This window comes from Accipiter gentilis, chromosome 30, assembly GCF_929443795.1.
Source record: "Accipiter gentilis chromosome 30, bAccGen1.1, whole genome shotgun sequence".
Lineage (NCBI taxonomy): Eukaryota > Metazoa > Chordata > Aves > Accipitriformes > Accipitridae > Astur > Astur gentilis.
In genome coordinates, this window is record NC_064909.1 from 11139635 (window position 1) to 11166829 (window position 27195).

Consider the following 27195-nt stretch of genomic DNA (forward strand, 5'->3'; position numbering starts at 1 on the left):
TTTTTTCTTTACAAACTGAATAGTTGGATGAGTGTTTTTGAAATGAAATCTCATTGGCTAATTACTAACTTTATTTATTTACAATTTAATTTCCACATTGTATGATGAATCACCACAATCAGTCAGTAATGAATCTGCTGACTGGATAACTACTTTCGTTTTGTTTTTAATAACAAATAAGTTACAGCTATCTTTAATAAACAAATTTTTAGGATTGCTAACTCTCTTAGTAAAATTCAGAGAGCTTTTGAGGTTTGAAACCATTTTAATACTCTGCAATTCTCCAGTCTGAAAAACAACAGAAAGTCCCATTACGATCCAAAAGAATAAAAACAACGCTTCAGTTTGAAAAGAGTCACATTTTGGATTCCTTTTTCATACCCAGTTAACTTTATATACAGTTGCAGTATAATGTGGTAGTAAATTTATACCCCTCCATCGTCACCTGTTCAAAATGCATCAGAATATTCAGTATTTTTTTTTTTTCTGTTTTTAAATCTCCATCAGAGCCTGTGTGAGAACTGGAATAAATAAGCAGCCACGTTTTCCCATACTGGAAAAGTTCCAGAAGGGAAAGGGCTCTTGACATTACAGAGCTAAAGGAGTTTTCAAGACACTTTCTATTTCCATACTCGTTCTTTTGTATGCTAGGTTGCCTGCCATTATGTTTATGTAATTCTGACAGTGTTCTTAATGACACACTAACAGATTGTAAAACACGCTGCTGGCATTTACTTGTTTTTTATATTTTTAAAACAATGTCCTTCATGTAACAGTAGTTAAGCGCGGCAGAAGGACATCATTAGAGCCATGGTTAAACTGTAATTTACACCATTAGGAAGGCAGGAGCAATTTTTATTGCCTGGCAATTTTCTTGCTGAAATATTTGGACCATATGGCTCAATTTGTGTAATAACCTTAATTTCAGCACCCTTCAGGTCTGCCTCCGTCTCCTACGGAATGGTAAAATGCGGTTTAGCAGAAAAGGCAACTGTCTATACTTAGAGAGTTGAGATTAATAACATGTCACGTCCTGTTTTTGGTGAAGGAATTCGAACAGCAGCCAGATGGTATCTCTACAAATAACTGTCAGGGGTCTTGATCTAATCAATACAATGTATTAATACATCTCCCTTCGCTGCTTCTCGAGGGGCTAGCGTGCAACATCTGGAAAGATTGGGGGGACCGCCAAGTAGAAAGCTGATCCTTTTCAGAATCAAACTGAGCCCAATTAATTTTTCATGTATACTTGATAACTGTTTCATAATGAGCTATGCGTCTTGACGGAGTTAGGGTTGGCGGCATGAGCGGCTTGTGCTTCCTATCCCCATTCAGTCCACTTACAGAAACCAACCCATTAATCAAACTATCTGGCATAAAACTGAAATCTCAGCTCAGCAAGAGATCAATAACCATCCTTAAAAAAAAAAAAAAAGGCAACAACAAAGACCCCACCACAGAACAAGGCTTTAGTGGGCAAGAGTATCCAGGCATGACATTAGTAATTACTTTAACAAAAGCCAAAACTCAGAACCATACTCACCTGACAGGCACCTATAACACAGAATGTAATATTAGCTTCCTGTCAAAAAGTAACATTTAAATCCATTAAAAATACACTGCCATTCTGCTTTCTAGATACACAGGCCATCTGGCCCCTATTCACCATAATTGCTATTATAGTCTCAAAAATAATATTTATAGAGTGCTGTAAATTAACAGAGAGACACCCATTCCCACTCCCAAAGAGCTTTCTGTTAATAAACTCATGTTTTAGCACTGTGCAGGAATTAGGGTCTCACCCCCTAAAAAAAGAGTGTGGCAAGATTATACATGCATTCCAGTGCTTTTTGTAAAGTCTGAAAGGAGGAGAGAGAGAGGGAGGTCACTTGGCAGGCAGAAAATGGGAAACTGCAACAAGCATAGGGGAGATGAGCTTGAATGAGGCTGTGAAGCTGAGTGATGGGAATGGATTCAAAAGGGAGCAGTAAAGAGAAAGGACAGGAGGTCAGCTGAGAATACTAAACTTATCTTGCGTAGGACACCCCACGGCTGTTTGATGAGAATGACTTTGGTGACTGTAGACCTGGATTAGATTCAAATGGAGTCCCCAGCGGTACGATGCTTTATGTTATATTACCAATTCCCATGAGTCATATGGCTTGCTCTTGCTTTTTTTTAAAAAGAGGTAGGATTGTCTGTTTATTAAAATTACCCATTGCTTGTTAAAATTCCCTCTGAAATATAAGCATATGACAAAACACCTCTCAGCCAATTTGAATAAAAGACCTTATCTGTGGAGGGGAGTGGGGCACAAGGATAGGATGGGGGGTGGGGAGTGGCCTTTCTAATTTTCAGCTGAAGAATTCCCGGATCTGTAGCTGTTGGGCATGACCCTGGGGATTTTAGGAAGGTGCCCTATGACTTTACCAACAAAGAGTGTTGTCTTGGAGTTGCCTGATACATCCACTTAAGAATGTTGGGTAAACGTGAATTAAAATCTAGTCAAATCCAATTAAGCATTTTTAAACAGATATCTAATTTGAAAAACAGCTGTACATATTACCCAATAAACTTCCACCTCCTCCTTCTCCATTTTTATTTCCTACTTATATATGAAAAAGCATCTGTAGCTTACCAAAACCTCGTTTTCAAAGCAGATTTACTGCAGTCGCACACAACATGGCACAAAGGGAAGAATGTCCCTCATATTATATTTTCCTATTGAATTATACTTAATACGGTGAAGGTTTGTGGGGGTTTCTGTTTTGTTTATTTTGTTTTTACAAATTAGAAAACATCCTGTCAGGGGTGTTTTTCTACAGTGCCTGATTAGCTTAATCTTACTCTTACAACTGAAATGCAAGATTTACAGAAAAATATCATAGACAAAAGCATAAATATAAAGCATATAAAAAACATATATAGAGAAACAGCATACAGAGCATTTATACAATCTCATGCTAGGCATCTTCCTTCAGGCTTTGTCATGTGGTCACCTATTCTCTTATGACTGCAGGTGCACAAGCTGAAAAGATTACCACTTCGAGACTGCTGCCCACCACCATCTTTCTGTCAGAGGGTATCATCCTCTAAATCTGTCAACCTGCACAATCCCATTGTGTGGGTTAGGAAAGACCAGCTGATTAATCAGCTTAAAATCAACCACCTTCTTTTGACTGACACATGCCAGCAGTGGCACACAAATGCACTACAGGAAAGCAGTCTCCTGTGAACAGTTGCAGGCCAAGGACAGTAAATGTCCATGCCTTAGAAGTTCTGTAGGTTTCATGGTCTATAGAGGACATTCATGCTCCTAACTAAGTTAGATGCCTGAAGTCAGAGATTGTAAATATCCCTCAGAAGACCTAATTCTACATGTGTTTCACTCATCAAAAAAAAACCTATGGAATGGGTGAAAACTGGATCTTGCACAAGGAGAAACCCAAGGATAAAATACACGAGATATTTCCAAATAGGTAACTAATTTATTTGTAGAAAAAATTACCTATTGATCCAGGCACTCTGGACTAGTCAATCTAGAGTGTGTGATTAGGCATGGTCAGACACAACCCTATCAGTGTTTTTACTGCTGGTCCAAAAATTTATCGAAGGGCAAAGTTAACTTCATGTTGCACACTGAATTAGGAAGAAAATATTCAAGAAAAAATGTAATGAAATAAACTCCTTTGCTGTAACCTTCACTAATTCAAATCACCAGTTGCCTGACAACGTATTAAGATCTCACAGACACCAGATAAACCTTTCTCTGCTACCCCGCATCCTACCTCGCAAGGATTCTTTCATTCTTGGCAGAGTTCCAGCAGGGTCTAAAGCTATGTTTCTGTGGCTGCCAAAAGCATTCAGGAGACACTGAAGTGGCCTTGGTTACAGCAAGGATGGTATAAGTAGCAGAGCTGAAGCCTCTCTCTTTCTCTCTCTCACCATTCTCATCCAGTTCTATTACCACAGTACTTTAAAATCATCAAAGTTGTGCAACAATCCATTTCATCCTTTCTGCTCTAATTAGGCAATTCTACATGTCTGTCTTGATAGGTGGGGCTTACTGAAGCACTTAATCAGTTTCTGGAGGGGCATCGTAGTGCCAATCCAAATGCTTATTTAAACAGAGCTGTAGTGCCAAATCCAGCATATTCTGCAGCAGCATGGAAACAACAGAATCTGTGAGACACAGATTGCCTCATACACTTTTTTTTTTAGCAGCCTTCAGTGTGAAGGAGCACTTGTCCTGTATTCATCCTGTGTAAGCTTAACAGGTCTAGAGATTAAAACACAGGAAGCATTTTATATTATTGGGCTTTCCTGGCAAATAAAACAATTACAGCAATTCCAGTACAAGCCCTTCCTGAAAGTGTGCTAACGAGGCTTTGAATCTTAAAAACTGCATTTAAATCAAATGATTCATTTGCAAACCCATCACATACAGCACACACATAGTAGGTGTGGGTCATTTCATTGGAATTAGAAAGCAAATGTCTCTATACATGACAGGTCACCAGTTGTTGTAAGTTAAAATCTTTTCATTGTTAGGCATAATTAAAATACTCTAACAGTGGTTTCAGTAATTTAAGCATTGCAGTATTGTTGTAATATTTTTCTAGGCTTCAAGAGTTCACAATTGTTTGGTCCAATCAAATCTGGGAACACTGGAGAAGTTATCACCCATCAAGGTAATTACTTTCAAGTTGAAATAATTACTCCATCAATGTTAATGGTCTTTCAACTTCAATAAAGCACTCACCTGCCGATAATCACAGCTAACCTCTTGCTCTCATGCAATTCCCTCTCTATTTAGCAGGTTATATTACAGCCGTTAGAGTGGTCACTTGTCCTGAACAGCTGCTGAATTTCACTTTGATCGGCTGTGAACCATAAAAAAATTAGTCATCTGTGTATGATTTCCCCCTAACCCATAAGCCCTTGCAGAGCTAAGGATATGATCTTTTGGCTGTATTAGGGCACTGCTGAGCAGCCATCTTGTTTCTGGTTGTGGCTACTTTCTACTCACTAACAGCAGCACAGTAGCCTAATTAACTTTTGCCCTCCGCTGCCATTTACAGCTTTCATTCTTTGCTAAGTAGCGCATCTTCTGAATTTATGGCATGTGCAGGGATTCCTCCATTTAGTCTCATCTTGTTTTCTAAGGGTGCAGTCCATTTCCCAGGCATGTGAAATAGGCATGTATAAAAAAATTTCACTGGTCCCTCTCTTTAGCCTATTTTTTCTCATTCTTGTGGCTACGATCTTCATTCCTTCTTCTATAAGGAAGCTGTAATGTACAGTCCTGCATACTGCATTACTGAATAATGTTATGTACGAGGAAGTTACTAACTACGTGGTATCTCATCTCCAATGCTGTCAAATGTTCACTGGTCTATATGAGGAAACAGAAATGAAGGATCACACATGGATGTATTAAGTATTTCTGAATATGATGAATAGAAAGGAACTAACTCTGGATGCAAGATTCCAGATACCTGTTAAATCCTGCATAGGAGGCATGTGTATATGGCAGTACTGGCCACTTAAAATTATTTCTGTTATAATATATTTTATATGGACTTTTTCAGCAAGTAGACTTTATTTATTATTTTTACTCTAGTTATATATTTGACATACAAATTACTGTCTGGTTATAACAACATAAATCGTGCAAACCAAAGTCTTATCCTCCTGCTTAAGTCTCTATTATTATTGCTATTCTGCAATATGTCTACAGATTTCCCTACCACAGATGAAGCATCTGCCAAGAGGAGCTTGGCCAGTGTAGTTATATACCATGTCCCCAAATAATGTAAGGTAAGCCAACATGTGTTCTCAACTGTTAGCATAGCTGCATCAAAACCAAAGGCTTTGCTGGTGCAGTGATATCAGCTAAGAGATGTGTTAATTTTTTACACCCCAAGCTGACATAGCTATGCCAAAAAAGCCTTGTAGAATAAATTTGGCCTGAGAGCCTCATACTGCAAAACACATTGTGAGTAGACCTGTGCTTCTAGGTAGGCACAGGTGTAGGATTTCCTAGGAATAAGGCCTATAATGCTTACACCTATCTCTTGCATCCTGTAACAAAAACATTGTACTTTTAGTTATACTCTGCTGAGGTGGATTTGACACACTGAAGCCTTGATTCTAGATAATAATAATGGGGGTCACTGCCCATAGCAGGCAGATTTTTTCTTTATAGCCTTCATCTCTGGATGCTTTTCCTTCTCCAAGCACATTCTAACAGCTACATAATCTTACATTTTTTACTCATCTTCTTGGCTTTGAATTCTCCTGCTCATGGTAAACAAACACTTGATATAATTGTCATGGGAGAAACAGAATTACACACCCACAAAATTTCTACCAAGAAGAAGTCCAAACGTATCCCCAGTTTTACCTCATAGCAACATTTGGAATACAACAGTTAAAGAGCTGTGATGCTTTGATGTCATTTGGCAGGTACTGGCTCTATAACAAAATCAGCTCTGGGTCTTATGTTCACAAGCTTAAGCCCTAAATTCACAAGAGTGAGAAGCTTGCTTTGACAATCTAGTCACTTTATGCAGATTTCTCTAAATGAGATCTTACTGTCAAGCCATTACTCTATAAGCACATCTGTCTCATATTAATGCTGTCAATAAGACACTAAATATCATTCTTGCTTTAGAGGGTTAAAATGAACTGGGAAGATGTTGTGGTAGACACTTGTACTGCTGTAACCATTCTTGACTTGACTTTGCTCTGCAAATAAACCAGAATGTCAGTTTAACTTGCTGTCACCTAACATCTGTCACTACACTCCTGGCCAAACAAGCTAGGGAAATGGGTGACACTGCTCTTTAACTGCGAAGCATCAAAATGGCTCACGTGTACTTAACTCACTTCTAACGCTGCAGGGAGATCCTCCTTTTGTTTGAGTGGCAGCAGCTTTTGCTCTCAGAACTGAGTTTTTGCAGCATAAATTTCAAGGGGTCAGCAATAACCTTAAGGTACCGGACAGCCATACCTCTGACACATTAATTCAAATACAGATTAATGCACCTTAACTGTGGAGTGCATAGCTGCATTTTGGGAAGGTAGAGTGGATGTCTGTCAAATGGTTTGAAAACCCACAAAATGCTTCCCATTTGGCTCTGGAAATGGATGGAAACAGAGCTGTCAAATTAGAACAGGTCTGCAGGGATATTAGCAAGAGCTTAATTTGTATCCTGCAGTGTCACAAGGATTGTATTTCTACTTTAGGTTTTGGTCAAGCTTTATGTCCTGTGGCAGGCAACCAGGGAGGAACCGACAAGTGCAAGGGTGGGATCGGCTACTGTGATTCTAGCACTGCTTTTTTTCTGGAATAATCTAATGGGATAAGAATGGAGTCTAACAGATTAAATAAAGGACCAAACTCATTGCTCGCTTAATACTTTAAGTCTTGCTTGTAACATGGAAGCTTGTGTGAGAGAATGACTAATGGCGTATCCCACGAGGGAGCTCCAATAGAGATGCTTTAGGAGATTAAATGATTTAGCCTAGTACCCCTGAAAGCTATATTTTAAAGGGGCAGAAGTTTAATCATTGGAATGCTAGTTCCTTCAACAAAATTACATTTTAATTAAAGCGTCTCATTCACAAAGCTACAGTTAAGGGTATATCAACAATTTCATGCTAAAATTCTATTTTTAAGGGGTTATAACTTTGAAAGTTGGTGTCCAGGTTTTTGCCTGCTGGGATAATTGACTTGACCTCCTGAAGATATTTTTGATAACAGGACTCCGTGCACTTTTAGTCAATAACTTTGATTCAAAGCTTTAGCTCTTCTGCTATATTCAGAAGAGGTAGGATTCAGATCTCAGCTCCTTGGTATAAATCAGCAACAACTCTATTGAGTTATTGTGGTTGCAACAGCTTAAAGTGAGTGCAACTGATGGAAGAGCTGTGCAGAAAGATTCTCCCCAAAGGGTGGTATAATATTTAAAAATAGAAAAGGGTAGCAAAAATAATAATTGATAAATGTTCACGACAAAGGACAGTAGAAAAAACATGCAAGTCAGCTTTGCTGCAACACTAGTAGAACAGCTATACATATGCTGCCAGAATGTCATTTTGATTCAGGATAGTGTTTGGGGAAAATAAAGGATTTTGGAGCCAGGAAAATACTAATTCAGTAAATAATAGCTTGTTAATTTAAAAGGCTTTTAACTGATGCTGTTAAAGAAACACACTGTGGCAACATTATTTAAAAGGCCATTTTGGTAGGTTTTATTACCCACAATACAACCATCTTGGACATGTTCTGTTGTTGTTGGCATGCTTAGAAGACATTGCAATGCATGACCAGCCAGGTCAATTCCGATGCTCAGCAACACATTGCATGCTGCTGAAGCAGACTACTAGGAGAAGCCCTGTCATTTCGCTGGCTTTGAAATCTTAGGTGTCCCATCACAATTACGATTGTGATTATTTTTTTTAAAAACAAGTTAAGGGAGCTGAGTACCAAAATCCTGCTGAAGTTCAATAACTTCAAAATCCCAATCTACTTTTTAAGACCTAACTCTACTGCACAATGCGAATGCAACTATTTCCGAAGCTAAAAGTATATATTACTATCATTCAGCTCAGGACCTGTTTTCTTTTTCAGCAAAAAGATGTTTTACAAACTTAATCCGTTTAGGCTTCCAGGAAGCTAGACACAAAACTTCTTTGGAACCATATGATCACAAGAGTATGTAAGACTACTGAGCTAGAAACTTCTCCCACCTTGTCATGTCAAGATTTGTCTAAGGAATGGAGTTACTTAAAGGTTACTATTGGGTATTCCAGAGAAAGCTGTTTAGGATCCTACCTGAATGTCAAACAGATACTTTATAATTGGGGTAATTAAGAATTTGCAGGATTTCTGGTGTTATTCAATACAAACATGGTCTATGGATATCATTTAGGGAAAATTCTAGGTTTATGAAACTGAGGTGGCACTGCTGAGGAAACCCAACCTTATTACAACCTCCTTAAGCATTTTCTAAAACTTATTTTCAGGAGACAGCTAAGTATAGCAGCTATCCTAATATACAGCAGTTCAGTTTACCTATAAGCTTTCTTTTATAGAAAGACTAGAATGTAATATATAGGTGGGAGGAGCAGTGGTAACTGCACAAACCATAATCACTTCTGTCACTGATTTACATAACACCGTTAGTTCGCAAAACAACCTGCCCTTTTCTGAGTCTATCCCTCCACATGCTGAATAGAAATGTAATATTTACAAACATTCATGTTTGGAAAGTCCCTTGAAGGGAAAGACATGTTAGCAGTGCAAAGTAACATTCTAATACAAGTACATATAATGAAAGTAAAAGTAGATCGGCTTTAATACTGATGAATTATGAGGGGAACATGCAAATGCATTGCATATATGAACTATGTAATTACTAATGAATTCATTCACTTTGTGATTCCAACTGAATTACAAAACTAGAATTATATACAAGGAGGACTGATTTTATTGTTCTTTGTGCAGATCCTGTGAAACTATTTCTACAGTCAGACAAAAAGCTCAGGACAGTATTTTCAGAGTGAGGCTGAGACAAAAAGCTCAGGACAGTATTTTCAGAGTAAGGCTGACAAAGTTAGATGCATGTGCTTAATTCCTCCAGACATGATCCATCTATGCTTTCGAGTAATCTACTTGCCTTTACCAGGAATTAGATATTAATGCGAAATGTTTCAGTCTGCATTGGGCCAAACACAAAATCTAAACCAACAAAACTACTGGCAATTGGAAACCCCACTTTTCCAATCAGTGTTAAATGAGATTTTTAAAATACCACAGAGATCAAAGCAGAGTAAAAACAACTTAAAACTGGTTTTGTTGTCCAGTTCTTACCATTACGGTTAGTGCTGTAACAGCTGGGATGCTAAATGTTGGATCGCTGCGTTTTTCTTGATAGACTACTCGATACAGAGATATAACACCATTGGTAGAGACAGGCTGGGTCCAGTTCAACCTTACTGAGTATGCACTTGTTGCTTGTGCCCAAGGGGCTCCCATGCCCCATGGAGAAGCCTCCAGAGTTTGGGTTGAAGCCCACAGGCTGTCCACTGACCCCACAGCATTTTGAGCTCTGGCACGATATTCGTAGAAAGTGAAAGGCTGTAGAGCATCAGACGCATCAATAAATTCCAAAGCTCCTTCAGTCCAGATGAACAAAAGCAGCTCTTCTTGACTGCCCACACGACGTCTGAAATTAAATCAAAGGCAATGTGTTTAAAATTGAAGACAACTTTAACAGTCCCATGGTAGTAGATCCTGAAGTTCTAGGCTCAACCTGTACCTCAGAAAAGTACAGAATTTATTTCTATGTATTACACACACAAGGAACTGCCTACCTACCTTTGCATCTTAAAAGCATTTCCCTGAACTTGTGTTAGGTGCTGAGTAGTGAAGAAGAGATTTTTGAGGCAATCATTTAATTATTCTCCTTTATCTAGAAGAATACTACAAAGCATGTCAAACAAGTGTGCTGTCACAGTCCATAGTAGCAGGGTAGTAATACAATAGCATATTGTTCTTTTAGGATAGAACACATCAGGTATGAGACTTTCAGAATTTAGAACATGACATTTTAAATCCATCTGTAGTTGCTAAGTAATGACTTGAATTGCAGTATGGGTGCAAGTTTTCAACAATTCTGAAAATCAAACTATTTATGGAGGTACTCATCTCAGGATCCCTCATTTATGGAAAACTTATGACCAATTTACTTGAGCAAAATGTTACCTAGTGAACAAGGGATAAATATACTATCATGCCCACAAAACCAAAGCTGTGCACTCTTCAATTCTGATTTGCCCACAATAAATATCCCATTTGCTCTTGTGAATGGAATAAGTAATCCCTTGTGCAGAAACTTAGCAGAATTTGCAGCTCCACCACAAAAACTCATTAAAATATCACAGGTAGTGCTTTCTGTAATAAGCGACATATTTTTTCCAATGCTGTTTTTGTTTAAAAATGCAAACTTAAGATATATAAAGACGATTCACTGTAAAGGCTTTTGGCACAATGTGTTTCTATTTTTGTACATATGTATATATATCTGTATGCATACATACATACAGACACACATATATATTTACATATACATGTACATATAGCATTCCTACTACAGATCTGCTTGTGTTGGACCTGGTAATATTCTGAGTATCAGAGAAGATTACAGATGATCCTCAGCTCCTTTCTAATGTGGCCTCTTCTAGTATATAATTTACAACAGTTGTAATAAGGCAAGCACTCATCTTCAAAACAGAGTTATCAAATCAATTCTTTCACTTGGCATAAAAATGTTTGTGTGAAATTAAGTTGGTTACATTTAAACACTGTGATAAATCTCAATGACGGTTGTGCTATACTGCACATGAATTTAAGTATTTCCCCTACTCTTCACAGGAACCTTGGCCTTTGCAGAATGTAAAAGCACTTTCACCCTCCATGCCAACAACAAAAAACAAATTACATTATCTGCCACTTTTATTGCAAGTAGGGCAAATTTGCAGAAGTAAAATTGGTTTGTCTGACTACTGGGTGTCATCATCACTACACACACAGAAGCTGAAGAACATTTCTTTGGCAAGAGAAATCTGTATTTCACAGAATTCTGTCAGATTTTATTTTGTTAGATTAACCCAGAAATTACTTTAAAAATACAAAATGCAATAATTTTTTAAAACTGATAATCTTAGCTGCTTGTAATAATATATACCCAGGTATTTACATGCAAATATGAAGAATATAATGAATGCATGTGTGTACACAGCTGTTCATTCATCCTTTGTGTATATGCATATATAAAGCATGCACGAATATGTTATTTTCCTATATGAAGCTAAAGTTTTGCTACACTCTGAGATAAGCAGGCTATATGGACACTGTTTAGTTTAAAAGGGTTAAAGTGTGATTTTAAAAAGAGAAGAGTTTTGAGGTACAATGTCCCTAGTGTAGTGAAATAGGCAAATTATAAGATGTCTTCATACTGAGAATGGGTTGGCAGAACTGGGTGGAGAATGGCAGGTAGAACGGGCAGGAAAGATTCCCTAGCAAATCTCTCTCTTGCAACAAAATGTTTGGAAGAGTTGGGGTACAAAATTACCCATTGACCCCAAAATTCCATCAGCTATTTTTAATACACTTACTCATGCTCTATTGTAATGGTAAATTAAGCCTTACACAGAGCTCTCCCTTAGATGCTGTTCACTGACTTAATGCAAAACACATAATTCTGAAAGGTGAAACACTACTATGTCTTCCTCCTGCACCTAAAAATATAGTCTTTTCTCTGTGTATTCAAAAACATCCTAAAAAATCTCTGCAGATAAGTGAAAAGAGAGTATATTTTAGTGCAATAAAGTCACATTTAATATGTCTTGTCTGACCAAGCAGTATGGCACTTAAATGAATACACAAATTCATGTTTTATAAATTTTCAAAACTCTGTGATAAACAGTTTTTTCACACTGAAAGATAAAATATGCCACCAACTGTAAGCTCATCCACAAGCAAAGCTGTACAGTGTAGTCTGGTTAAGTATTTAGATCTTATTACTGCTGAATATTTAATGAATGAAACTTATGGTTAGGTAAATGGTTCCATCTGTAGCGCTAAAAACCAGAATATCTTCATGTATGAATAAACTTTGAACAGAAGTGGTTGAACAGTCTGTAATCATTTCAATCGTCTTAAGATTTAAGATTCAACTGCTCATTTAACTGGAAGTGTTTCTTATGTACAATGAGCTGCAAAGGAGAATAACATTTCCAAGAGCTGGAAGATGTTTCTTAATCCGCATAGTCCGATTTGCTGCTTACATTCATTTTAAAGATGCTCAGATACAGTTATTTTTATAAGGGCAAATTCTCCCTGCCCCACTGCCAATCTGAACCAGATGACATAAAGAAGAGAATATAATCTTCTTTGTGACAGATAACTATAGAGCTGTATGCAGAGGACTGCAGCAACACTAACTGCAACACTCATCCCTCAGCTTTCTTATGTGGAAGGAGACCCAGCGAATCCCTGAGGTCTTGCAGGTCAACCCAGAATTATTCTTCACATGTTTACCTTTCAGCATGCAACAAAAGTAGATGTTTTAGCAGTACCTGCTGTTTTTCTTACCAGAGTGGTAGTGAGTTATTTCTAGAAATGCTGAGAAGTCCTGGAGTAAAATTCAAATGATTGGGGAATCAAACTGTCAAATGTGGGGGAATAATGCAACATCAACAATGCTGCCCCTCTACAGTTTCACATTCAGTTAAACAGAGCAGCCTCACTTACCATTTGGATGGTATATTGAACAAATATATACTAATGTATATTGTATGCTTTTCTTTTCTCTTCTTTTTTTTTTTTTTTTTTTTTACAAGTTTTGATGTCAAAAAGCAAACAAAAGGAATTTGAGATTATTGCATGTAACATGCTAGTTTAGATTAGGTATTATATCAATCACAGGTATAAATAAAACCCTTCAGGAGTTCTTATACTCCATGACAGATCCATCCATAAGGATTCTTATATTAAACCATCTACTAATATATGTGCCTTGGAAACTGTCTTTGGTGCAGCTCATGGTTAAGGGTATAAGGGTAAGAAATGAATTAATCATAAAGAATCAGTCTAGAAGCCTCTGCACTGCAAGTCACAATAGCCACTGAGACATGTCCTCTGTCACAACAGTCAACAGCCACTGAGACACGTCCTCTGTCTTAAATTGCCTGTTGATTTTTCGGCTACGTTTTTACCATCAGGATTGTTCAGCTAATGAGAGCTACATTACAATCTCGCATATGTATAATAAATAATACAATCTTACTGAACATGATGTAGACACTTGGACAGAAATTCAGACACTCCCTTAAGCAAGACATGAACCAAAATACTTCTAATTTTACAGGTAATATTTCTTTAAGAGTCATCTCATGTGCATCCTACACAGTGCATGCTGGTGGTCGGCAGAGAGCAGTTCCATTAGCTGATGTGACCTACATCTTATTAAAATACAGCAAGAAATACATCACCTATTTCCATAATATTATTTTTCCAGACTAGCGATTTCTGTGGTTGTCACAGGGATGTTATGTAATGATGAATGGGAAGAGAAGTAGATTGTGTGATTGTCTCGTGAACCAGATCTTTTCTCATTCACAACCTCTTCTAAGTTGTGGTCCTTGCTACAAAAGTTTTAAAGCCTCAGATCTGTGTTTAAAACAGAATGAATCAAAAATAAAATGTCACCATCTCTTTTATCATTAACTAACATTTTAATTTTTTGGTTTCTAACAAAATGGCTGCAAACTTGCAAGTGCTTTTATGATTCTAGAGGAAAGCACAAGTCCTGCCATTTTAATGCAAAGACCTGCACACACACTAGCTCCCCAAGCATTCCAGGTTTTGAGTTAAATGAATTTATTTTGATGGTGATGCAGTAAGGAAGAGGCACATGATGAAGAAGAAATTACATGCCATAACCTCCCATAGAAATACTGCAGTCTTGCTGCTGCTATAACAATGTAAGGTTATGTGTGGCTACAAAATGAAAAAGAACTATGTGCTTACATCCCATTTCTGATTTTTTTGCAGCTATCTGAGAAAGATTTGATATTGTTGTTGTCTAAGCACATTTAAACTTCAGCTGAAATAACTGCCAAGTGATTCATGCCTATGTAGGTGAATATAACGATTGTATCTGGAGCCCCAGTGCGCCATTTTCATTTCACTTTAAATAAAAAACAAAATGTATCTATGTCAGTCAGTGCCCTTCTGCTGTACTCAGAGGTATCAAACAGGCTACAATTATGATTGTGAAGTGATTGTGTCACATTGGAGGAAGGTTTATTGCTTTTGAGTCTGCTAGGCAGTAACACATTCTGTTTCATATTACTCTTTATATCATTGTTTGGCTGTGACTAGAATAATCAAATGCCATCAAATGCTGTCAAATTCAATTTACAGTATTTTTCACTGAAGCAGGCTTTCTGCATTATATTTCCTGTTTTCCCTTTCTATGGTTGCCATGGAATAGCAGCGGTAATCATCAGCTTTATTTACAAAACCAACAGAGTGTAGACATGTCTTGGGCTATAACATACACTTTATTCCTCTTCATGCAGGGGAGGGACTTGGGTTTTTTTGATCAGACAATTAAAAAAAGGAAACAAAAGGATATTTCAAGAGAGCTGAAATTTTTAGACTACAAATGTGCTTAAAGCAAAAGTGAATTTATATTAATTATGACTGCTGATTCCAAAAAGTAATTTGATTCCCTGTCTTCTCAGTCACAGCTCTAATATAATAAAATGTCCCAAACTCTTTGTGGGAGGCTAGGTTCAGCCCAGCATGTGTTTACCACACATATTTACACTGGGGAAAACCAGGAATGTCATCGTTTAAATTCTTATCCAATACATGGCTTGAGTTTTATATTCTCTGACTTTCTCAAGCTATTCAAGAAGGTCCCTTCATCAAGCTTTTAAAAAAGGATCAATGGACACAGCAGATGTCAGTGCTCTGCTACTTTGATAATTCCCTAAACGGAACTATCTATATAGAAAAATCCTCACACAGAGCTTATGAAGTTCCTCACAGGGAGTGAGAATGTGTCAGTCAACCACCTAGGCAGGGCAGCTGAATACAAACATGAAGGAACACAAACAGATGCCCTGTAATCACACTCCAGATTACTTACAAACAGGAACATAATTTATCTTGGAAAATTGATCTGTGTTAGGAACGTAGATACCATTTCTTGCTTATAAAAATCTCAGAAATGGTGAATTACTCCTGCTTCCATTCCAAAATTCTCAACTGTCTATCAGAGAGGATTGAAGAATGTACCTAGTGGTCTGGGTAAACTCAGTGAGAATATCTAACGTACAATTTTTTGTCTGTCCCTTTGAATTTTTAAAAATATATTTTCACCTGCTTTTTGTCATTTGTGAATCAGGAAGATGATTCTTGTCTCAGCTCTTATTCTCAACTTGTCCATCCATAGATCAGCACTTTACCTCAGCATTTCAAAGGCAGTGTATATTTTACCATATGCTTCTACGCTTTTTTCTACCCTCTAGTACATCCAGGAATAAAGAAATGAACAATTCAACAAGACTAAGAATCTGAGATGATAAAAGCATTTACCTGTAAATAAAGTAGTTAGTAATGATGCCATTTGGTTTCTTAGGTGGTGCCCATTTCACTTCTATGAGTGCAGATCCCATTGCTTTAACAATAGGTGGGCTGAATTCTCTAGGAGGTGCTTCAGCAGTTCTTGAATACGTTTGACCACCTACTCCACACCCACCTACAAAACCAGAAGTTTACTTAGTGATGAGAGCTTCTTCCTCAACAAAAAATACAGTAAAAGCAAATTAATGTCAAGTAAAGAAGATCCTGATGAAATAGTGCCTCATTTCACCTCATTTCATTATTAAATACTCATTTAAATTACCACAACTCCCCTGATGAATCACTCCTGGTTTTCACCAGTGCAGGTGAGGAGAGAATTGGTTCCAAAGTGTCATTTTAGAAAGACTTATTTCAATAGGATTTTGAAAATGTCCATTGAAGTCAAGGAATTTTGTACTATTTGGGCTCTTCTCTCCTGTCTTTATGATTACCACTTCTTGTTGGTGAAGAGTTACAGAACTGATTTTGTTCTGTATGCACATTTTCAAATATTGTTAAGCTATTTGTGAAGAGCTTTTAATAAAATGGCACATATTACCTAAAATACATTTTTAAATCTCCATTTAAAATATTCATGATATAACATGGAGAAATATTTAATGCTTCATTCAGTGCTAGGCTTTCTTTTTACTAGGTAAACATTTGACTCCAGTGTAGGAATAAGATTTTATCTGTTTTGCTGAGTTGAATCTATCTGCAAAACCTCCATTCCCTTCCAGTCAGAGAGGTGAGTCTTTCAAAATCATCTTACCATTCTGGCATGCTTGTATTCTTATCTCATACAGGGTGTAGGGATCTAGGCCATCGACAAAAGCAAAATGTGCGCGTCCTACTGGCTTCACCAGTGGAGTGGGACTGCTTGCATTTAGTAAGATGTTGTATTCCAAAGGCACATTGACAATGAATACCCCTGTTGTGAAGCAGAGAAGAAGCAGTGATTATCTGAAATACTAACAACAGTGCAGGACAACTTCAAAGAGGCATTAATCATATGCAATTTTAAATGTAAGTGCCCTCTGGAAGTTTTACCTACAGCCTCTTTTGGAAACTACAACCATTTAAACATAATCTGAAACAGATCCATCTACAGATCACAAGCGGAAGACAGACATTACGGTTCTTAATTAAAAATCAAAATTCAATTCAGTCAATGCCTGTGTTGCAATTGCTACTTCTGGGAAGAGTGACCTTATGACTGGGAACTATGCAGCTTTTATTTTTTTATTTTGGAGGAGTGACAGCTACTAAGCACTGCTGTTTGAATATAGAGTCATATGATCAAAAAATTGCCACCATTCAGCAAAAGATCTGGTTTTAGCCCAGCAGCAGTAGCTGAGTGTAGGTTCTTAGCCTGCTTTACCAGTAAAGTACAATACACTAGCTTGAACCAAGAAACATATAATTTCAACTGATATAAAAACAAACTGTTTAGTTTTTGTTGAAGAAAAAACCATCAATTTTTACTATTTTGTTTTAATTCAAACGTTTTCCCCATCTATTCCTCTTCCTGTGCTGTCAATTACTAGTTTTCCAGTTCTGTTGAGAAGCTGAAAAAAACATTTTCTCCACAAGAAGAAGCTAAACCATATGCCAACCCCTCAGAATGATCAGCAGAGGTTCCTGGATCTTCTTGTGTTTCCTCCCACATGACTTCTCAAGGGGTTTTTTGTTTGGTTTGGTTTTGTAATTAGGAAATGGGCTGTAGGTTTTTTATTTTTTGTCCACTATAGACTGTTCTATGCAGACAGCAGCAATTTCATGAAACCAAGAGAATAACCGAAGAAGAATGTTTGTTAAGTGTGTTTCCTTCATTCCACAATCACGTAAGGCACAGTCTTAAAAAAGAACAAACTACAAAGTAGACAAGGTACCTTTCTGAAATGAGTCAAGATGTATCTGATTGGTAAGAGCACATTTGTCTTTCAACACAACACCTACTTTAGATGTCACAGAGATGTCTTTGTGATTGCACCAAGAACCAGATGCCTATGAGCAGTTCTGGGACTTGTCCAGATCTTGAGAATCTTTCCATTCTTAACTTTGGAAAACAACTCCATTCTTTCTCCTAATTGTGGTTTTGGTCCTTTTCTGATAAAGTATCTACATTGATACTATTACCCTGAAGCTACAAAGAGCATTTTTTTCCACTATTGTGCACCTTTTAGATGGATTTTTTTTAGCTAAGTATGTATGTGAATACGCACATCAACAACAACAAAAAAAAGTTTACAAGAAATCAGAGAGATTTCAAGTTTATCTGTGGTACTATAAACAACAGATGTACTTTGGAAGATCAGAAAAATCTTTGAAATACCGAGTTTTTACAATTCTCAGAAGAAAAGGAGGACGTGAAAATCCCAAAGAAATAAGATGCTGCTGCCTCACTAGATGCTAGACAAAGGAAATGCCATTACACTAAAAAGCTGAAAAAAATAGCCCTGAAGTGGAGGCATGACTTCAATCTTATTCAACTGCTCAGCTTACAGGAAGAAAAAAGTTGCTGATATTAGCTGTTGGAAGAGGTGAAGGGAGAAGGAGACAGAAAGTGCAAAAAATCCCACTGTAAAATTTTCCTTTTTCAGTGTAAAAGTTTCAAGGAAAACACCAAGACCTAATCATTAAGAATGGAATAATAGAAATACAACTTTTAAAGTCATGCAGGATGTTACAGAGAAAACTTCTGAAAGGTGATCTTGAAGTAGGTGGTTTCTGCAACAAAGAAAATTATTTTTTGTCTGTGATATATGGAAGATGAAATGCTCCGGAAGAGTGCACTTGAGTGTGCATTGTATAATTATACCAGTAATTAAAGATATACTATTACAGCTAAACTGTAACCTTTTTTATTCTTTTCTTTTTTTCTATAATTGGAGTGCCTGTAAAGGATACAACAGAAGATCGGAAAGTAAGAGCTTGAAATGGTAGACAGCACATCAAATAAAAACCTTTTTTTAATCTCGTAGTTAAGGTCCCCTTCTTCTCCAATCCTGACAACAGACCAGATATTTCAGCCAGAAAAACCCACCACCTTATGAAAGTGACACATAATTCACTTTTGTGCATCTGACCGGTGCATATATTCTAGGCAAAATTCACCAGAAACCTTTGAAATTGGAACTATTCAGAATGCTTGATTTCCCAAGGAAGATTAAATACAAACAAGGACAGCTGAATCCAGCCATCAATATGCAGCAAAGGACACATTTCAAAATAATTGACCTATCCATGTCCAACATTCAGTCCATATCTCAGCAGAAATGCTAAAGAACCCCAAACAACAAAAACCTAAAATCTCAAAATTCTGCTACATGTTGCAATATATTGGGAATGGTACCAATAATAAATATGCTCAGGAGAAAAAATAATCTCAAGTGAACATGAAATTGTAAATAAACCAAAGTAAACATCCTGAAAAATTCCAATATCCAATAGAAATCCTTCTACAATTTGATGAAATTTGTTGAATGCTAAGATCAAAGGTCCGCTTTATAATCTGAAAAATAAAAAATATATACTCATACAACACAGAAACTTGTAAAAAAACCCTTTCTTCCAAAATAGCCTTCAGCATCTGCACCCAGTCTGAATCTACTACCTTCTGTGCTCTGATGACTGAAGGAAACAAAATGGGCATATTTGTTACAGTCAGCTGGGAAACCACACGACTTGGTTAGTTCCAGAGTTCATAAATTTATGTCAGAATAAAAGGAACCGTAAAAGCACAAGTGAACCAATTTACCCTAAGTGTAAATGGCAGTTTTGTTATTTGGTGTCAAAGTTACCATGAGCACAATGACAACCTGCCATAACACATTTTCATGTTCACTAAAGAACAAGGATTTAGTTGGTTAATATTCCCAGCAATACTCTTTTTCATAATTTACAACAACTAGATGCTGATAGGTTATTTAACATTTATGAAGTTAAGATGTAATCAGAAAACCCCTGATTATCTTTACAAATAAAAAAGTTAAATTATTCCACTTTTTTCCTCTGCGACTTCATTTCACAGCAGGTGCACATTTTGCAATGGGACAAGTCAATCAAACTGAACCTTGTTTTTTTGTGGGCATATTTGGATAACATTTAATGGACAATTCTGTGCAAAACTCTGCAAATTAGGGTTGACGGCTCTGTGTACTTCAAAACTAGGGTAGGTCAAAAATAGAGTTTGCAGCACAACATGCTTAGAATTGGGGGGAAAAAAAGCTACAGTCTGTTTTACAGACTGGTCACCAAAAATCTGTTTGAAGTCAGTTGCTGAAAAATTGTTTAATATGATGTGAAACCCAATCACAATTAAAGCAAAATACTTGAAATGTTTCACTTATAGTAAAAAAAATGAGTGTCACATCTTGTATTTTAAAACAAGTAAGAGTAAAGTTGTATTTTAATATTTAACTTCACAAAATAAAACAATCTATTTGGCTTCCTGAGATTAAGTATTTACATTAAGTTTCAAATATCCATATATCTCATTCTGGTTGTATCAAGTATTCCCAACAAGCCTCTGAAGACAGTAACAGCTGGAGATGCTGCCTGCTTTCAAGATGCAGAACTTTGGACACTGAGCTTGAAAAGCTTGTCCTATAGTGATGTGGAGGAAACAATAATTTACATGAGAAAACAAAAATGAGGAAATGTAACATTGGCTTAGCAAAAGTCAGAACAATTTGTTAGGCCACCAATAAAGGAGAAACCAGGTTAGCTGGGGAAGCTAAGAGACAAAGCTAGGAGACAAATAAATGTCATTCAAATACCAAGTTTGATCTCATGAAGAATAAAGTAGGAATCCAGACATGTTACACATCTTTCATTCTAATTGATAAGCAAACCCAGAAGTGGATGAAGTAGACTGTTACAACATGATGAAAGAAGACATTTTAATCCAGATGATCATTAACATGTGAAGCAAGTAACCCAGCAGCAGAGGACAGGATCCTCCTTTGAGTATGTTCAGCTTTCATGGTATCACCAGCAGCAACTGAAGATATCTAGAGGGATCAGGACCCCAGTGAGGACCAGTGGGGTGGTCAATGAGTTGAAATGCATGATGGCTACCTGCCTACCTATCAATAACATTTATGGATATGCCTTGGGAGAATTATGTGGTGGGGTTTTTTCCATTCAGCTTTTCTGCTGCTATCCATGGCACTAACAGTTGTTCCATAATAATTGTAACATATCCTTCTGTACCGTATCAGTGAAATGTACCGTACCTTTGAGGTCTGTGCACTGAGGCAATACAACACAAGATAATGGGATACCTATTTCAGAAAATAAAGTCCTATTTTCCATAGTGACTGAGGTGTGTCAAATATTTTTTCTGAATCTATCACTTTAACCACTACTCGGCCACATTGCTATTTAGCCAAGTCAGGAGTTTTGAAATGCTACATATCTATAAAGTCATAAGATTTAGATACATTACAGATGTTGAAACATTAAAATTAAAGCCATCCAAAAGGAAGGTCTGTGTAATATGATGTCTTAATTAATCCTGAGGGTGATTATTTGACCCAAATTTATTACAGCTGATAAGATGGAATGCCAAAGCATGCCTGATATCCACAGACAAGAAGACACTATGACCAACTACCCTCTCATCAAAACTTGGTTAATAAAAAGCACTTTTTTTCATGGACAGTATACCAATTAAAACAACTGTCTCGTCCAAGAGTGACTGCCAAGCCTGACAATCCTTATAACAAACGCTGCATTCTGGGTTTATAAGAGAAACCTCAATTATCTCAATATAGCCTATTGTGAAACAAGGATTTATACACAGAAAAAATTAGATCAGAAAAAAAAAAAAGTTGCTCCATGCACAATGACATAAATAAGGATAAAAAGTTGTAGACTCTTTAGGCTAATCCTACCAAGCTGGCATCTGCATGCATAGGACCTGTTAATGGGATGTATGCCATTCCAGAAGATCAGCACCCCCAAAACAAACCTCCACCTGCATCCCCAACAGTCTTCCTCTTGGGAAAAAACCACAAGGAGCACAAAGGTCTCAGAATGAGCATGAAGCAGGATTATGAAGGGGTCAAGAATTAATTTCCTAGCTTCTGCATATACCTATGCTTCTGCATGCAGGGTTTCTTTTAGTAGCATTAGTAGTATTTAGTAACATTTCTCTGCTGTTAGTACTCCCCATTCCTGTAAGATCAGCTAGTGGCCCTGAGGTGCTATAATAAAAGGAACAGCAAGTTTTGCTTTCCTGCCTACCTAACAGGGGCACTGTATGAAAAACAATCCCTTATTCATACTTAAAAACTTAAATAATTGTCCTCACAATGAGAAGGCAGAGAGGAAGTGACTGAGTCACCACATACGCACAAAAGTGAGATGAGTGTTCAAGGTGCGTCCCAGTACCCAGGAAGAAGGACATGTGCCTTCCCCTGACTGAGGAGAATGATTCCTATAGCCATGTGAATACATCAACCCTGCATCCTCTACAGAGCCATAATGTCCAGCCTCCTCCTCATCCCTCTGATCGTGTGGTTTCAGGAATACATGAACCTTTGCATGCACAATCTTAACTGCAACATAACCAAATGTATACTACACAGAGCCTGATTCTACTTGCAGGCTTGTAACCTACTGCAAGTAACAGGAATTTGAGCAGCTGGAAAAGAAAAGGTCTAGAACAACAAGGACGAGCTTTTCTGGGAAACTCTTCACAAGCCTACACTATTCCAGTATATTCTTGTGTTTTAAATCTATTTGTAAGGCTGCTGAATATTTTGTACCTTAAATTATATTTATTATAAAACTATAACATAGCATGAGTCACTTTCCAATAAAACCAACTGTAGATTATATGCCATTCGAATTCACCTGCCTTCTGCTGGGTTCTAAATCCTTTCAGGCAGTAGGGGGAAAAGTTTAATTTAAGATTTTAATCTTTTTCATATATTATAGCATTTCTATAATGGATTTTGTGCTTCTGAAAACTAAAAGATTGACAGCTCAGGGTATTATAGATTTATTAATCATTGCTTAAATGGGTAGGGCGAACGCTGCTAAGCACTGCCACAGTACTTGCGATCCCAGCCTTGAAGGCAAAATACTTTTTCTAGGTGACTTTATTTTTAATGCCGATTGACTCTACTGTGACTGCTATGCAAGGAAAGAACATTCTAAATAATTAGGAAGAGGAGACATCAAAAAATTCCCTGAGTTCATTGATAAAACACATATTGCTGTTATTGCAATACACAAACATCTGAAGTTTCTAAAAAAATTGACCTTATTTTAACTGAAAAAAACAATACCTAGAAACTGGCAAACACCTTGCTGGAGATGAACTACACTAGACAGAAAATTGTTCATGTACAGTGCTCTCATTGTCCCACAATAACTACAGCATATCATCTTTATAACATCAGTAAAGTACACCAATCACTTAAGTTACGATCTATATTAATGAAACAGAGCGCAGTCTCTCGTATAAAAAGATGCTATTATTCAATTATTCCTTCTTAGCCTACCTCTGTAGCAGGCCAAGGCAACCTGGTGATGTTCAGGAGAAGTGTAACAAGAGGAAAAATATGTCTAGGCCTTTGCTGACCTACCCTCCTGCAAGTTAACATGTCCATATAACACTATGGTGCTCTGGCGAATGAAATTTACTCAATCAGGTCAAAGCTAGCACAGGATCTGTGTGTCACACTCTTACATCTTTTGTTAAAGGAGCTCAACATTGTATACATGCAGGACAACAGGACATTGTAATTGCCAGGATAGCTATCAAGACATCACCAACCCAAAAGGCTGGCAGGTTTCCCTGTCAATAACGCAGGTTAGTCTGAACAGAAGGGAAAACTTATTTTTAGTGTGATTGGGTTTTTTTCCATAATACTTGCACTCAATAATAGTTTACAAGATCAAATTAACATACGGATTTTTGATCAGCTAATCCTCACGATACCCATGTCAAGTATATAGGTCAATATTATTAAAATAATATGTCTCTAGGAAACAGCAGCTTTAGATACTGGTTATTTAAATTGCACAAACACTAAAACCAAATATGAAGAATACAAATATCAGAATGATTCAGCTGCCTGCCTGAATATACTAATTTTTCCATCCTTTCATTTTGCTACGAAGTACTACATAGAAATACATTTTTACCTGGCACATCCCAAGCTAGAAATATAGAATATGCATCAATTACTGTGACATTATATGGGACATGAATTTTCTCTGGTGTTCCTACTGGTGTTTGTATAACATATTTATCACTAGTGTTGCTGCCGCCCCAAGTGCTGGCTTCCAGCTGGTAAACATATCTGCGCAAACACAAAAAGATCAGTAGACACTATGGTTAGAAGCTTTAGGCATATCAGTAATAGAACATTTCCATTTCCACCAATTTAAAGTGAATAGACTATACAAAGGGTATTACAAACACTGCATTAGTGAAGATTTTTACCTTTAAGTTTTCTTAATGTGAGAAAAGTAACTCTTTACTTATCATAATAATAATTTTAATACTAAAATTCACATTGACTCAAAAAGTGTCAAAACCAATTTCAGAATGGCCTCTATAAAAATATCAGTAGCTGCTACTTTTCAGCCAGTATGTTCAATATGCACAGAAACATTATAAACCATGTGCAGTGCTGTCTGCCATATAAAGACTTAAATTTTTCTAAGTATATTCCATGAGGGGGACCCCCCCCCTCCCCCCCCCCCCCCCCGAACAACCAATGAGCCAACAACAACAAGCTATGGGGAAGGAAAAAAAAAAAAGGCTCCCCCTCTTTGAATCAGATTGACCTATTCACAAAAAAAGTAAAAAAAGAGAAGTCCTTTGCTAAAGGCTTTCCAATATTTGGAAGCCTACTAAAAGTGCTCTACCAATTTTTCAGTAATTAAGTAATATTATAAGACATTTTTCTTTTATTAAAAGAGTAACTTACATTTTGTACATTTCACAAACACACACATATACTATAAACACCTTTCACATATTACCAGGAATTTTTAACATGCCTTACCTACTGTTAGGCTGCAGGTTAACATCTGTGAAATTCAGGTCTGTACTGCCACCCAGGAAAATCTGTTCTCCATCACGAAATAATCGATACTGAGTAATGAGTCCATTGGGTTTCTTAGGTTCACTCCAGTAGATTTCCACTTCCGTTGAGCTGACTGTGATATGATGAGGTTTTGGCCATACCCCTATTAACACCACAATTACACTGTTTTAATTTTGTGACACAACTATAAAGGTTTTTTTTCCTTTCCCACAGTTTGTGCTGTTGCTTTCAGCAATGTAATGAAAGCATAAAACATTGCCAGAGAGAATGACAGAATTTAACACACTTTATTTATCCTGGATAAAATGCAACCAACTAGACAGGGTACAGATTAATGGAGGACAAGGCCGAAGGCTGCAGCCTTTATAAGCCCAGTTGTCTCTGTATATTCATTTGTGCTTTAAAAAATACACATCTACTAAGTCTAAACTCACTGACTTAAAGATGAACTTGGGAAAATTGTCACAAAAAGAAAGTAGAAATGCAGTGCCAGACAGTCAGTATAAAGAGTAAGATACAAATACTCCAAGAGAGATGGTTTTTCTTGTGTAAGTTTATATATGATAGCTTGATGGATGATAGTGGAGTTTTGCACCTTGTTAAACCATCAGAAAATACAAGCCCATATGACCATCTCTTTGCAGTTCTATAAGAATGTATTTTTCCCTTACCATGAGGAGCAGCTTGTAAAGTTTGACCTGAAAGTGGTTGGCTAGAAGCACACCCAACAGATGTGCATGCAGTAAGCATGAAACTGTAATTAGTATATGGCTGCAGACCTAGAAAGAGCAAACAGAGGTTAGACTGAGATGTTGACATCAGGCATCCCAAGAATTGTATCACTACATAGAAAGTTAGTGGACTTAAAGTAAACTTTTAATAATTTTTGTAAACATAAAATATGAACCATTCTTATTTTACATCTGAATAATACTGAAATGGTGAATTCTTGCTAATTTAGATATATATCCTCTACCAGTTTAAAAGACCTGACAAAACAATTTGGATTGAATGTATGTCTATGCTGCAATGGCTCTATGGATGCCCCTCATATAGACATATCTGAATTAGCTTCAAATCAATCCACTTAGATGGCATTTGCAGTGTAGTAACAAGAGTCCAGATCTCAGCCCAGATTATAATCTGAAAATTTACCCAGTTTCTACGGTGTAGGGTTTTTTTGTTTGGTTGGTTGATTGTTTTTTGGTTTTTTTTTTGTTTGGTTTTGGGTTTTTGGTTGTTTTTTGTTTCACTGCATTTTTTAAACTAGACTTCTGTCTGTACAAAACAGTTAAATTAACTGGAAAGCACCTAAACATTCTTGGCATATCTCCATCACAGGTAACGGCCATAGATTTTCAAAGGTTTCTAACAGATAAGCACCCTAAAGTGTAATTGCTTAGAGTTTTGGATTTGAAAAGCTGAAGAGCCTGTAATGTTTTGATAATTTATTACAAATATATTTGCAACAATAAGAAAAGATAATAAAATACTCTCTTACTTGAACATGAAATCTTCTCCTATATTGCAAACAAGTCCAAAGACTTGTTTCTGCCCCCTTCCCAACTTCTATTTGTTCAACATTTTCCCCCTATTTTTTCCTATTTGTTAGACTTTATTATAAATGATATAAAGCAGTTAGATGCAGGACTGACAACCAAGCCCTCCACATTACAAGATATTAATTTTAGTTACTTGTAATTTTTTAAAATCTATTTTTTCAGCTCAAACCTTCTATGCTGGACATCCTTGAATGAGACTAAAAGAGAATATACTGCTTTGACCTTTCCTTGGAAATTTTCAAACATCCTTGTGCTGTGTGTCAATGACTTCAGATTTGACATCAAGTTGCCTGCAGCTTAAGAATTTGACTTTAGGACTCCTCATAAAATTGTACCCAAAATTTGGCTAAGA

At 36.8% G+C, this 27195-nt stretch overlaps 1 protein-coding gene across 4 annotated transcripts in view; it reads right to left on the bottom strand.

The window, feature by feature from the left end:
• USH2A (usherin) overlaps positions 1 to 27195 on the bottom strand; it is a 394090-nt gene that overhangs the window by 45062 nt on the left and 321833 nt on the right. For all 4 annotated transcript variants that reach the window (XM_049833600.1, XM_049833601.1, XM_049833602.1 and 1 more), the window contains 6 exons: positions 25953 to 26060; positions 25240 to 25423; positions 24371 to 24528; positions 16980 to 17138; positions 16181 to 16343; positions 9881 to 10235 (listed from right to left, as the gene is read on the bottom strand). In XM_049833600.1, coding sequence (XP_049689557.1) covers positions 9881 to 10235; positions 16181 to 16343; positions 16980 to 17138; positions 24371 to 24528; positions 25240 to 25423; positions 25953 to 26060 — 1127 coding nt within the window. The remainder of the gene's footprint in view (positions 1 to 9880; positions 10236 to 16180; positions 16344 to 16979; positions 17139 to 24370; positions 24529 to 25239; positions 25424 to 25952; positions 26061 to 27195) is intronic.